The sequence below is a fragment of the Chanos chanos genome, chromosome 16 (genome assembly GCF_902362185.1).
Source record: "Chanos chanos chromosome 16, fChaCha1.1, whole genome shotgun sequence".
NCBI classification, from domain to species: Eukaryota; Metazoa; Chordata; class Actinopteri; order Gonorynchiformes; family Chanidae; genus Chanos; species Chanos chanos.
Window position 1 is genome coordinate 8,407,764 of NC_044510.1, and position 13,073 is coordinate 8,420,836.

General features: G+C 44.8%; 2 protein-coding genes across 2 annotated transcripts; both read right to left on the reverse strand.

The window, feature by feature from the left end:
• Positions 1-574: 574 nt before the first annotated feature.
• Positions 575-9,419, reverse strand: mapk3 (mitogen-activated protein kinase 3). The gene is made up of 9 exons (XM_030793632.1): positions 8,979-9,419; positions 7,092-7,274; positions 6,319-6,508; positions 5,564-5,680; positions 5,285-5,399; positions 4,053-4,184; positions 2,956-3,065; positions 1,191-1,317; positions 575-672 (listed from the first exon to the last, which is right to left on the reverse strand). The coding sequence occupies exons 1-8, from the start codon at positions 9,188-9,190 to the stop codon at positions 1,198-1,200; spliced, it is 1,179 nt and encodes a 392-aa protein (XP_030649492.1). The 5' UTR covers positions 9,191-9,419; the 3' UTR covers positions 575-672; positions 1,191-1,197.
• An 867-nt stretch (positions 9,420-10,286) lies between these two features.
• Positions 10,287-12,241, reverse strand: LOC115829781 (zona pellucida sperm-binding protein 3-like). The gene is made up of 9 exons (XM_030793945.1): positions 12,162-12,241; positions 11,687-12,065; positions 11,471-11,589; positions 11,265-11,368; positions 11,017-11,194; positions 10,830-10,944; positions 10,609-10,694; positions 10,447-10,538; positions 10,287-10,357 (listed from the first exon to the last, which is right to left on the reverse strand). Exons 1-9 carry the CDS (start codon positions 12,239-12,241, stop codon positions 10,287-10,289), a joined length of 1,224 nt encoding a protein of 407 aa, XP_030649805.1.
• Positions 12,242-13,073: the final 832 nt, after the last annotated feature.

Here is a 13,073-nt window from a genome sequence, read left to right on the forward strand (position 1 = left end):
GGGAAAAAAAAAAAAAAATCATGATTTGTAATGTCTCGCAATGTTCGAATTACAGTGTACAAATGGATCCGTGACATACGTTAAGTCGTTTGACAAATAAAGCCATTTATATACACATCCAGTCAGAGTCCGTTATTACAATTCTCTCTCTCTCTCTTTCTTTATCTCCCTTCGTCTGCTAGGTCCAGTGGAATGACAGATGACACGGCAAAGGGGGAGAGGGAGAGAGAGAGAGAGAGAGAGAGAGAGAAAGAGAGAAGCAAGGAGAACGATACAAAGGAGAAGCAGGAAGCGAAAGAGAGTGAGAGAAAGAGTGTTGTCTGGTTAAAGGAGTAAATTACACAATTCTTTCTCTCTTTCTTTTCTTTTTTTAATAGAAAATATCGACCTTTTTCTGAAACGAAGTAAAAGTTTAGGGGGTGAGTATGACACTGCTGCTGATAAGCTAATATTCAACCCAAATAAACGCACATTTTTCCCAGCGAGAGAAATGGAGAGAGAGAGAGAAAAAAAACCCAAAAAACAGTTTTACGTTTTTAAATGTACATTTTTTAAATTTTTTTTTTTTTGTGTGTGTTTTGTATACCATTATATGTATGTATATGTTGTTGTAGCTCATCTGGAGTTATCTTGTTCTTAGCCTCCTGGCGGCTTGGTCGATCTCCTTCACAACTGCAGGGAATTAGAAAAAAAAAAAAAAAAACGGAAAAAAAGAAAAGAAAAAGAATGGTTTACGGCCTGTTATGAGAAAGATGTTCATCTGTCACGTAACAGCGGCAGACAATGCGCGAGTACTGGCCAGTCTGTATGTGCACTATTCTCTCATACACAGTTTCACCCTTTGTCTCTCTCTCTCTCTCAGCTCCCTAAGCTAGCCAGTAGAGGTCTCTGCATGAAAGAGAATGTGGTGTGATTTCGAGGCGAGCGTGAGAGAGGCTGTGTGGATCCTCTGTTGGCAGCTGTACATGTCCTTGAAGTGTGTGTTTGTGTATACACTTCTCTTTCTGAGAAGTAACATAAGGGCCTTTATGTGCATTCTTCTCTCTGATGGAGTGAGATAAAAAACAAGCTTGTGTGTGTGTGTGTGTGTGTGTGTATATGTGTGTGTGTGTATATATGTGTGTGTGTGTGTGTGTGTGTATGTATATGTGTGTGTATATATGTGTGTGTGTGTGTGTGTGTGTGTGTACCTGTCTCTCAGGAGCCCTGATAGTTGGCCTGGAAACGTGCCGTCTCCTCAAAGATGAGCTCCTTCAGTTTCTCCTTGGGCAGGTCATCAAGCTCCATGTTAAAGGTGAACGGCTCCTCGGCCACTGGCTACACAAACACACACACACACAGCCAAACATCACAGTTAACGTACGGATTCACCTTAATACATATTAATACACACTAATACATATAAACACACACAGCCAAAACATTACAGCTAATGTATGGATTCACCTTAATACACGCCAATACATATTAATACACACTAATACATATAAATACACACAGCCAAACATTACAGCTAATGTATGCATTCACTTCAATTCACACTGGCACTTATTACAGTAATATAGATTAACACATGCAGTCACAGTTAATGTATGTGTTCACCTTAATACACACTTAAACATTTAGACTAATACAGATTAACACATACAGACAGCTCCGTGAGTCTCACTCAAGAGACACGATAGATGTGTGTGAGAGAGAAAGAGAGAGAGGAGCTATCTTTCATCACAGTTACAGTGCTGCTTGAGATAGGGGCGGGCGAAAGGGAGAAAGTCCGAGAGCGACACGCTGCTAAAATACAGGAAACACTGACTCAGTGGGTCTTAGTGGGGCACCAGAGGCTTCCGGAATCACCTCAGCGCACTTTGGCAATAGTCCCTGCAAACGTCTGGGACCCTATTCGGAAACACGTATCGTCTTTCTCTCTTCCATGAGAAACTCTATCATTTAGTGTTCTGTTGATGAGGGCGGTGGAAAACGCTGTCTCAGGAGCGGCTCCATCATCTCCGAGAAATCATCTGGCCGTCTGAGAGAGCCATGGCGTACTGTTTACTGCGGTTCCGGGGCTAATCTAACCGTTCAGCGACCGCAGGTCCCCTGGGGGGGGGTTTGAGATCCTGGAAGAGACCTCGCCCACGATCGTAGAAAAACCATCATCATAAAATCAGAGTCCTCATTTTCTATTTGTTTGGCTTGAGTGGACCTGAGTCATAGGAGAAAAACAAAACAAAAAAACAAACAAAAACAAACAAAAAAAAAATCCCCACCACAACAGAGCTATCAGGACTGTCTGACGTGGGAGAGGAGGACCGGTATGTTTCTTATCACTTCAGCCAAACGTCCATTCACCCTTTAAGTGAAAAGATGGTAATGAAAAACTCACCTGGCCACATTACTACCCCCCCCCTCCAAACTGTCGGTGTCCTATACATCACTTTACTCACTCATGCGCGTTTTTTTTTCAAGGTGTTGAGACGGTTTGTTTACAATGCAACCCAGCCAAGACATGATCCCAACATGCCGCTCTTCACAAAGGCGCCTGCTGGCGCTCGCAGGGGATTCGCGTCTGCAGTCGACTGACTCTGAGTAACTCGTTTCTAATTTGTTTTCCCCCTGCACCGCTGCCCAGACTTGACTGCGATGTCTTTCCCCACAATCTCTACGCCAGAGTCAAATCGACCGATAGTCGTTCGGTAACCGAAATAATGGATGACGGGGCTTGCCCAGGGTTTTCTTTACACGGACCTAAGCGTGAGGGGAACTTGACTGCTTTAGAGCTGCATAATCTCAGTAGCGTCACCTAGAGTTAAGACACCTGCTTCACTACACTCAGAATTCTCCATGGACTCAAGCAAATCCTTCATTCTGGCCGCTGCCTGCATGTAGGTAGGGGGGCGGCTCGGTGGGGTGTGGTGGGGCGTGGTGAGGTGTGTGTTGGGGCGTGGTCTTGGGTACCTCATCAGTCGGGTCATAGTACTGTTCCAGATATGGGTGGGCGAGGGCCTCCTCCACCGTTATGCGTTTTATGGGGTTGAAAGTCAACATGCGGTCCAGCAGATCCAGAGCTGGTGGAACAGAGAAGAGAGGACGAGAGTTACAAAAACGGACACACGCGGTTTCATACTGTACTCACTGCACCAAATCGCACCCCCCCCCCCCCCCCCCTTACACAGAGACACACACATTAAAAAAAAACACACACACACACAAACGCAAAAGGTGCTCTTCACACGCTCGCACAACGTGTCCAAAACTCCTCACAGCATTTGTTCACGCCCACGTGTATCACACATTCCCACGCACTCCAAAAGACACATCAGAGGAGACGTCGCCCTCCCTCCTCCTTTTGTTCTGTCCATCCTTTGTTATGCTAGCAGAGCTTATCGCCTGGTACAAGGAAGTCTTTTAACTGGTCCAACGTCTTCGCACACCAACAGAAACGAAAGACAGGAAGGGATGGAAAGGAAAGGAAAGGAAAGGAAAAGAAAAAGAACGATGACACAAATGGCGGTTTATGAGATAGACCAAAAGGAAGGGAACAAGGGAGGGAAAAGGAAAAAAGAAAAGAAAACAGGAAGAGACGGAAGGAAGTGATGTGGATGAAGGAACGATACTGTGGCTCCGCCCCCTCCCCAACAAACTCCTCTCAAAATCCTCCACAAAGCTCACACACACACACACACTTATCAAAGTTTCAGGTACAAAAATAAAATAAAATAAACATCACAGTCCGGATGGACTACAACAAGACCGAAGAAGAGCATGAGGGAGACACAATGGCTCCAGTTCTAGTCAAGCACAGAAAACTCCTACAGACTAATGTATTCATTCGCTCGGGAATGTGAGGATCACGACTGTCACAACTTGTGAGTAGGAGTGAGTTATGAGCACTGTCATATGCTATGTATGGGCATCAGTCTGGAGATGGCTTCTACCAGCTGACAGTGTGGGAATGTGCTTTTGTGTGTTTTCTTTTGCAATCAGTCAATTCTTGTCTGTGTGTTATTTAGCGTGACTGGTGTGTGTGTGTGTGTGTGTGTGTGTGTATCTACCTTTGCTGTCGGCCTTGGGGAAGAGTTTGTTCCAGGGGATTTTGGGTTTCTGAGGCAGCGACTGCAGGTAGTTTCTGGCTTTCATGTTAATGATGCAATTCAAATCTTCTTGAGAGGGTGAGCCAAGGATTCCTGAGGAAACAGAAAACATACACACATACACATGCACACAAAAACACACACACACACACGTTGAAACTACGAGACATGTAATACATGGACATGTCAGCACAGGGCCCTGAGAGAATACAACAAAACCCAAAGAGACAGACTTACACACAGGAAGGCACAAAACTTGATTTAAAACTGGCTTAGTTACACGTCAGCCAGCTAATACTTATCAGTTTTCAGTTCAAATGACACTCGCTATAGCAACCAGCCAAAGCCTGAAAAAAAGTGTGAAATTATCTGTGACTGCAAACCTGTAGCAAATTGATGACTGGGAGCAAAAAAAGAAAAACCCTTCTTAAGTTTGACCTGGTGGCAGCTAGCGATTAGCATCAACCGCAAACAATCTATTGCCGCAGGGATTCCAAACGGTTGTGTAAACAAAGTGTTCAAATTCTCACAGTCGAAAACAGGACTTGTGCGGTGCAGTGGCAAAATATGATATCGCGCAACGCTATTTTGGTTATCGTCAGCAGGCAGTTAAGCAAAGACACTGCAATGACTCAACCCATGGAGGGAAGCTACGTATCTAAACTGAGCGGGTCTTTGTCGTCTGTGGTAGCGTTTCTGGGTAATAGCCGTCGCAACATAAGAGACCAAATTATGCTGAGTTCATACTGAGGTCATTTTATCTGCTCAATGCAGCGAGCTTGTTTCCTTTTTTGTACGTTTCCTGCATCTGCCCGCGTTTGCGTAATAACAACTCAGAAAGTCACTCGGTTTACAGATGGACATCTGTCAGTCTCCCATTCGAAAAGATGCGCTTAGCGTACGGTGGATGTATCTTCTAACATGATTACGCAATGAAAACAATGAACCACAAAAAAGACAACAACAACAACAACCCCCCCCCCCCCCCCCCCCCCCCGACCAAAACAGAAATGTCAAATCAGCATCAATACATAGGAAAAGTAAAAGGCGTTTTCTGACCGGGTTCAGAAAGAAAGTGTCGGCGGTCGTGTGAACCAAAAAAAAAACAAACAAAAAAACAAACCCCTGTAAAAATCAAACGTGTGAGCGGGGAATGAAGGCGATGACGAGGATGCCGGGTGAAGCCACCTCACCTAGTATGTGGTTGAGCTGATCCAGGTAGTGCTTCCCAGGGAAAATGGGCCTGTTGGACAGCATCTCCGCCAGGATGCAGCCGACCGACCAGATGTCAATGGACTTTGTGTAGCCCTGGGAGACATGAGACGACACGGTGAGAGAGACTGTAGGATGCACAGAAACTAAAACCCCCGCAGTAGTGTTAACATCGAAAAGAGACGCCGAGAGACACACACGCGCGCGCGCGCGCGCACACACACACACACACACGGAGACATGCAAAAACACACGCCTACCTTGGAGTTCAGCATGATCTCGGGAGCGCGGTACCAGCGAGTGGCCACGTACTCTGTGAGGAATCCTGTGTGATCGTGTTCTGGGTCGGCGATTCGCGCCAGCCCAAAGTCACAGATCTGAGAGGAGGGTAATCAGAGAGTCTGTTATTGCAGAAATGAAAAAAAAAAAAAACAAAACCATGCAAACACACACAGACAGACAGACAGACAGACAAACACACACTTCTTTGTTCTTTTATCAGATTTGTTCCTATAATTCTCCTCTTGATTGGCCTGCTGGGATTTCTGCGACACCACACGGACTGATCAGTGGGAGGAAAGCTCTCTCCAGACCGGCCTCTCCTCAGCTGAACATCTCCGACGATTTTCACAGCAGTACGACTTGTACGGGATCCAAAGCTTCTCAACTCAAAATCATTTCAGTTGCATTTATCAGTCTTTTGTCTCCTCTGTAAATCTCCCTATTCCTCATTACATTCTCTTCCAACGCAGACAATTTAAACCAGTCAATGCAACTTTCTGTTTCTCATTAGCAAAACAGAATGGTAATGTAGCACTGGAGACCAGAAGACTTTATACTGGAGCTAAAAATAATATTTTTCTAAGCAATCAACCGAAGCTTGGTCAGTGAACCCCACTGGTTTCTTAAGAAGAGTTAAAAAAAAAAAAAAAAAGATCTATTCTTAGAGTTGTAGCGCTACACCCTTCACTGACTGTTTTCACTCCCTCCCTCCCTCGCCCCTGAGGTCACTGACCTTGAGGTCGCAGGTGGTGTTAATGAGCAGGTTGGAGGGTTTCAGGTCTCTGTGCAGCACATTGGCGGAGTGGATGTACTTAAGCCCTCTCAGGATCTGGTAGAGGAAATAGCAGATGTGGTCGTTGCTCAGCTGCTGCGTCTTCAGGAGCTTGTACAGATCCGTCTCCATCAGGTCCTGGACGATGTAGCTGGGAGTCGCGGGGGGGAAAGGGCAGTCAAGGAACCGTGACAGAGGAAGGGATCAGTCATGACCTGGATAGAAAAGGTCTGTCTGTTTACATTTTTAAAACTCTGAAAGGTGCTCCATGTACTGTTAAGGGGGGGGGACATTTTTTTTCCCTTTCTGGTTCAAAAGAGACAATCAAATTAGGAGCAACCACACTATTATGGCACTTCTTTATTGTGACCAAATTTTTAAAACAAAAAAAGGTCTGAGTTTTTGGTGCTTGCTGTCCTAGAAGTCAAATTTGGATGGACGGCATTCCAGTGCTACTCTTTGCGCAGCAATGCAAATGCTGTGCTTCGAAATAAAAAGATTTGGCTCTGAAATGACTGCCCAGGTCATATCGAAGCTTCAGCTTAACATCGCCTCTATACAAGTCATCCACAAACGGCTGCTCGTTTCTATGCCGTTACATCGAAATCACGCAGATGTCTAGTCAGAAATAACTTGAATCCTAATCACTTAATAGATGCACCTCTACAGGGGGTGCTCCAATAAAAACTCCTCTCATTACAGTTTGGTGTGGCTTGCCACGATCACAAGGATACACATCCCTCATGTACTCAATGCGGCGTGCTCTCAGGATGTCATTGATGCCGATGATGTTTTCGTGGCGGAACCGAAGCAAGATCTTGATCTCCCTCAGTGTGCGCTGGCAGTAGGTCTGGTGCTCGAAAGGGCTGATCTTCTTGATGGCCACACGGATCTTGTTCACATTGTCAAAGGCAGAGCTGAGGGAGGGAGGGAGGGATGGATGGGGTTACAAAAAAAAGAGAGTGAATCAGAAATGGGGGGGGGGGGTGAATCAGAAATGGGAAGAGGGAGAGAGAGAGAGAGAGAGAGAGAGAGAGAGAGAGAAGAGGGGTAAGGCAGGGACAGCCAGTGAAGGGGAGGGGGGTGGGGTGTGTAAAGGAGAAGTTACACCACGGTTGAGTTACACCACAGCACAAAGGACAGATGCATCAGAACACAACAGTGCTGCTACTGTTCCATATGTCAAATGCGACGCTTGAGCTAAAATATAACAACAACAACAAAAAAAAAACAGGGGGAAAGCCTTTCATAATGTTTTCTTAAACAAGGTGATATTCAAGGCTTTTATTCAAAGAAACAAACACGAATGGCTACACGAATTGGACAAAAAAAAAAAAAAAAAAAAAAGCATAGTTATTAGGGTGAAAGGATTTGTTAAACAGTGAAAAAGTGCATCTCTTCAGACGCGAACAGAGAGAGAAAGACAGAGAGAGATGTTCCTACTCATTCCACCAAAGTGAAAGAGATCAATGACACACCACTGTGCTCAGTAAAGCTTCTGCCAGTGGCTCTAGCAATTCAGAGAAACAATGGTTGAGGTATAACATGGATGCTTGTTCCTGTTGGGACCTATTTGGTCATCCATGTTGTGGTTGAATGACATGACAGGGTCCAATATATTTACTTGCACATTTGAACTCTCCCTGCATTTCTCCCTTCTAAGCTTGACATTAGAGAGCTCTTATTCAAGTAGTGAAGAACAAAGTTGAGAAACAAAAAGTTAATAGCCTCTTAAAAGTCACAGCCGCCTGAAAAGTCACACAGGCAGGTACAACGCTACAAACAAATCAAACAGAACGGGCTGAATTTCGTGACGCCTTTCTCAGGAAATCTACCTTCCCGGTCAAAGACCACCATTACTAACAGGATCGACCGTTATCACTTACACGTCTATCATTAGTAACTTTATTAACAAACGTATTTCTGGCCTTGGGACAGGAGTTACTTCGTAAAATAAACTGGAGCCACTAACCAAAAAGTTAGACACAACATTTTAAAAGCAATAAAACATTGTAATGCGCAATGATTCCCTCCTACTTCCTGTATTGAAAAATTATTTGCCAGCCTCATAACCACGCCTATTTGGATGGCTAGATAGTAAAAAGAAATGTCAGCTAACGACTAGCATGCGGACTTAGCTTGCTATGCTACCATACCTAGCAGGCATTAGCTACTCGTCAGTAAACATGAAATATCTTATTGTCCATTAAAAGAAACTATTGTCAGCCCATGCACAAATTAACACTTTGGAGAAAGCCTGCTAATGAAAGTGCAAAGCAAGCAATCTACATACAAGCTCAGACTGACACGAAAAAATGACAGCTAGTTATCTGGCTAGCATAGCAAGCTATAGGAGCAGATGCAAAGCTTGTATTAATCTGTTTGCTAGCCATTCATGGCGATTCTTGTGCGAATCATTTGTGTGCACAAGAAGCGCATATCTTGTTGAATATATCAAAATCCATTGTTTTGAACATCTTAAATTAATTTAAGACACTATTTTCTGTAATGCTGTCGAAGCAGGCATTAATCGCTGAAGAGCCAACACCTTTCACTCTATTAAAACAGTTGAGCTAATCTCACAGTTGGTTTTCAAGCTTGACAACATGCAATTTCCTTACCAAACCATTCCATAGGCCCCCTCCCCGATGTACATAAGGTCAGTATAACGGGGGCCAACGTCAAAATTTTGTCCCTTCACCGACTCCAGGCCGGGTTTGGATCCCGCAGCTCCAGTCGCTCCCCCAGGCGCAACAGCTCCGCCAGCCCCGGCGGCACTGCTATTTGAGCCTGTGGCTCCGGCTGCCGCCGCGCTGCTACCCGAGTCCGCCATCGCTCTCGTAAAGAAATCGACTCTCTCTCTTCCTACAATATTTCGGGGGAGGGGGCCTTGTGCAGCTCTCGGATTAACAGCGGGTTTATTTATTCGCAGATGTTTGCGTTTCCTTAGACGGCAAGTTTCCCTGACAGTCGAAGAGGAGTCGTTCAAGGCCCCCCTTCAGTGTGTGAGACTATGTGTATGAATGTGTGTATGTAAACGGATTCCGTGCGAGAACGCGGAAAGCTCTACTCAACCCCTCAGGACCGCGCGTGCCAAGCCTACACTAGCAGAGTCGGTCGTGAAATGACAGTGCGTATGAGTGGGCGTTCAAATGCCACCCACGATTACAGTTAGTACTATTTGATGTAGGTTACAATTGGGCAGGGACAGAAGAGAGAGGCGGCAGGGGGATTGCGGTTGCAGTAAGTGAAAGCTGAAAAGAAACGATGCGCCACTATGCGTGAGAACGTGTGGGCTGTGTTCTTAGGCTGGCACTAAAGTCGATAGTTTTCACCAAGATTAAGAGTTTGTGAACACACTGCAATAAAGGTTTGAATTGCTGCGTATCTAAATACATTATTAAATCCGTCTATGGTCTAGTTTCATAACCATCAAGCCCGTTTGCCAAAGTTACTGTACTCGTGTGCTGCTGATGTGGTTAGGACCTTCATTTGGACACTTATACAGGCAGATAGAGTGGACTATGGCGCTTCATGTAGTTACACTGCAAAACCACGCTGCTTGAAAAGATCCCGTTCCGTCAAGTGAGAATCTGATGCAAAATAAAAGGAACACCTGAAAACTAAAGCACAAGCCACTTCTTTCCAAAAGACCAGTGCTTTCCAATAATTTAAAGTGGCCCAAAAACCAAGGTGGTCACTTGTATACAGGGGCATGTATGCAACCAAAATGAGGTGAAACATCAGTCTGTTAAAGCCACCCAAGTAGCTGAATGACTTAGGCAGCAGTTGACAAGGCTCCATGATCTGACCCCTATCTGTCAGAATTTGGCTAGATGTAGTGTCCAAGCAGCACAACTTGACAGTTGCTTGTGCAAGAAACGATGCAATTACACAACTTTAGAAACTTTCCAGACAATGCATTTTATTTATGCTTCAGGTTCGAATGGATTCTCCTTGACAACGAGATGGAGGGACGTTTCACCTTCCCATTGGATACCTTCAAGGGAAAAAAATAAATCCATTTCAACCAAGGCAGCACCCATGGCATCGATTTGGAATTCTTGCTCAAGTTAAATCAATCCACACCTGCGTCCAGCGGTGCATCTCTCCCCTTCCTGGAGGCACAGCTTGTTTCACAGCAGTCACATGCCCCATTATTTTCATCTGCAGTGATCCACCTGAAGGAGATGGCTTAGTTAAGTGGCGCCAACCACAAATGCGCAAGATTAGTGTGTATTTGATACATACCCATTGGGAGAGAAGGAACAAGCCTTGTGCACTGGACAAGTAATAGTCGAAGCTGATCTAGCCCTCAAAAAGCATGTGATGTAGATCTGCGCAAAAAAAAAAAAAAAAAAAAAAAAAAAAAAAAAAAAGGGGGGGGTTAGCAAGACCTGCACCATTTCTGAAGCTTTAAGGCAAAGGGGCAATAAACATCCAAGCCAATACAGCTTGGTCCCATTACATACAGAGCCATCGCCTTCCTGGAACCTGAAAGCCTCCAACTGAAACTGGAGCTTGTCAGGCTGGGCCCGGGGCAGGAAGCGGGAGTCTGAGCCTGTAATCTTGGCATCAACCATACACCTACAGGGAAAGAACATATGATGTCACTGTACTTCAGGAATGAGCTTGTGTCTATCAAAGACCTGCCTTTACCCATGGTTGTCAATGAAAGGATAACGGGGGACAGCATTCACATCTGGGACCGTGGTAGCCACACAGCTGTCCACAAACACACGCAGGGGCACGTGCATGTACTGAATCACAGATGCTTGAATATGGATGAAGTCACCCAGGAAGTACTGGTTGGAAGGTCTCTCAAATTGCCAGTCATCTGCAAAGAAAAACCATTTGTTGAAGCCACATCCATGGTCAGGAGGAGGATTCACAGTAGCGCTACCCACCGGTCATGAGCTGAAGGGAGAAAATAAGGAGTTCCTCTGCGATCTTGGAGTCAGTATAAGGGATCCAAGTGGGTCTCAGGGCATCACTGCTTACATCATGTTTCCTGTTGTTCAAATACAAGCATCGCATATCATAAATCTCATTCTGAAGTAAGACCACCAAGCAAGATGCACAAGAACGGTTCTGGAACAGAGTCAGACCTCACCTTAAATAGTGGCACTCGATACCAACCACAGCGCCACCTGTCCTAACAACTGGAGTGCCAGCAAGAGGCTCTGGCGCATAGACAAGGTTGAAGCTGTAGATGAGCTCTTCCTCAGTCATCTGAATCGAGATGGAATGGTTAGGGAGCAGAATTCAACACTGTCAAAAACACAGGCTGCACTCAGTACTTGGTTCATTGCCCAAATGTATAGCCTACCGTTAGTACACTGCCACACGCCTGTAGTTCGGATTCAAAGATCAGGACCTCATCTGCTGCATCTTCCTCAGCGGCAGCACAACCTCCCAAGGTGAGAGCCGATGGCTGGATGTGTTGGTTGATGCCAAAGAGGTCCTTCTTCACCTCCACCCGCACCATGTTCTCACCACACTGAACCGCAACAGTGTTAGCAGGAAGAGGCGTTTTCAATTCAAATGCCACCTCTGGCTTCTCTGCTTCCACTGGAGCTTCTGGAAAGCTCCAAGCCAGCTCCTTAACGGGACCCTGCAGCACTTGCTTGGACTGAAAATCCACTGGCTCTTGCACAGGTTTCTGTATTGGCATCTGAAATGCAGGAGCTTCCTGCTGAACAGGCTTCCCATGTTCAGGCTCCTGAGGAGTTTGTACTGGCTCTTGATCATTGAATCTCTCTGGTGCTTTCTGCCACGTTGGATTTTTCCAAGCTGTTGGATTTTGCCAAGATGCATGCTGTGCCTCATTCAAGCTAAGGGCAAAAAGCACCAAAAGGCCACTAACACCAAATTTGAATCCCATTATTACAGCCACAGAGGAGCTATCAATTGTGGTGGCACACTGCTGTTGCTTTTTTGTAGCACACTGAATAAGTGTGTCTCCACCCACCAAAAAAGAGTCTAATTAACCCCTGGACCTTTCGAGTTACAAAAGCTACCATTCGTCTTTTGCTCTTTAGTACAAGGTCATCCAATGTTGTTAGATTTTTAGTAAACCAATAATCGAGAGTCAGACTGAACAAATGCTATGCACAAACAAGCTCAATATGTCTATATATATATATATATATATATAAAATCTATATTAAATAAAATGGCTGTTCAGAGCATGTTTGTATAGTTTCTCCTTCACACACACACACACACACATGCACACAAAATATTCATTAATCTATTTTAAAAAAAAAAGCATTTATTTGAAAAGAAACTAGTAACAAGAATATTTTAGAGCAGTGAATCTCAACTCCAGTCCTGAGGGCCCCCCTGCCCTGGACGTCTTTGTTTTAACTCAAGGCTGACACATCTGATTCCACTGATCAATGAATCATCAAGCCCTTGATTAGCTCAATTAACTGTGACGACGAAGAGTTAAAACAAAGACGTGCAGGACAGGGGGCCCTCAGGACTGAAGTAGAGAATCACTGCTTTTCAGCATCTTCAAGTTTTTCCCATCTTTAGCATGCTATTTAGCTTGTAAAATACAATTTCATCTCCGAATAATACTCAGACTTGACTCTTCAACTCTCAACAAAATCTTGAGTTTGCCATTTTGCAGTTATTTTTTAGATCAGTTCAGTGCTGCCACATCAGTGAAGGCTATATTCTTACTAATGGCTCATAATCTGATTAATGTT

Coding starts and splice junctions, on each gene's coding strand:
- mapk3 (XM_030793632.1), bottom strand. CDS start 9,190: ATGGCGGACTCGGGTAGCAGCGCGGCGGCAGCCGGAGCCACAGGCTCA. Junction 6,509..7,091: donor ATTGAGTACATGAGGGATGT/GTATCCTTGTGA, acceptor CGCGACTCCCAG/CTACATCGTCCAGGACCTGA. Junction 5,681..6,318: donor ACACCACCTGCGACCTCAAG/GTCAGTGACCTC, acceptor CCCTCCTCTCAG/ATCTGTGACTTTGGGCTGGC.
- LOC115829781 (XM_030793945.1), bottom strand. CDS start 12,241: ATGGGATTCAAATTTGGTGTTAGTGGCCTTTTGGTGCTTTTTGCCCTT. Junction 12,066..12,161: donor GCACAGCATGCATCTTGGCA/AAATCCAACAGC, acceptor GCCTGAACATGG/GAAGCCTGTTCAGCAGGAAG. Junction 11,195..11,264: donor CTCCCTTCAGCTCATGACCG/GTGGGTAGCGCT, acceptor TTTTCTTTGCAG/ATGACTGGCAATTTGAGAGA.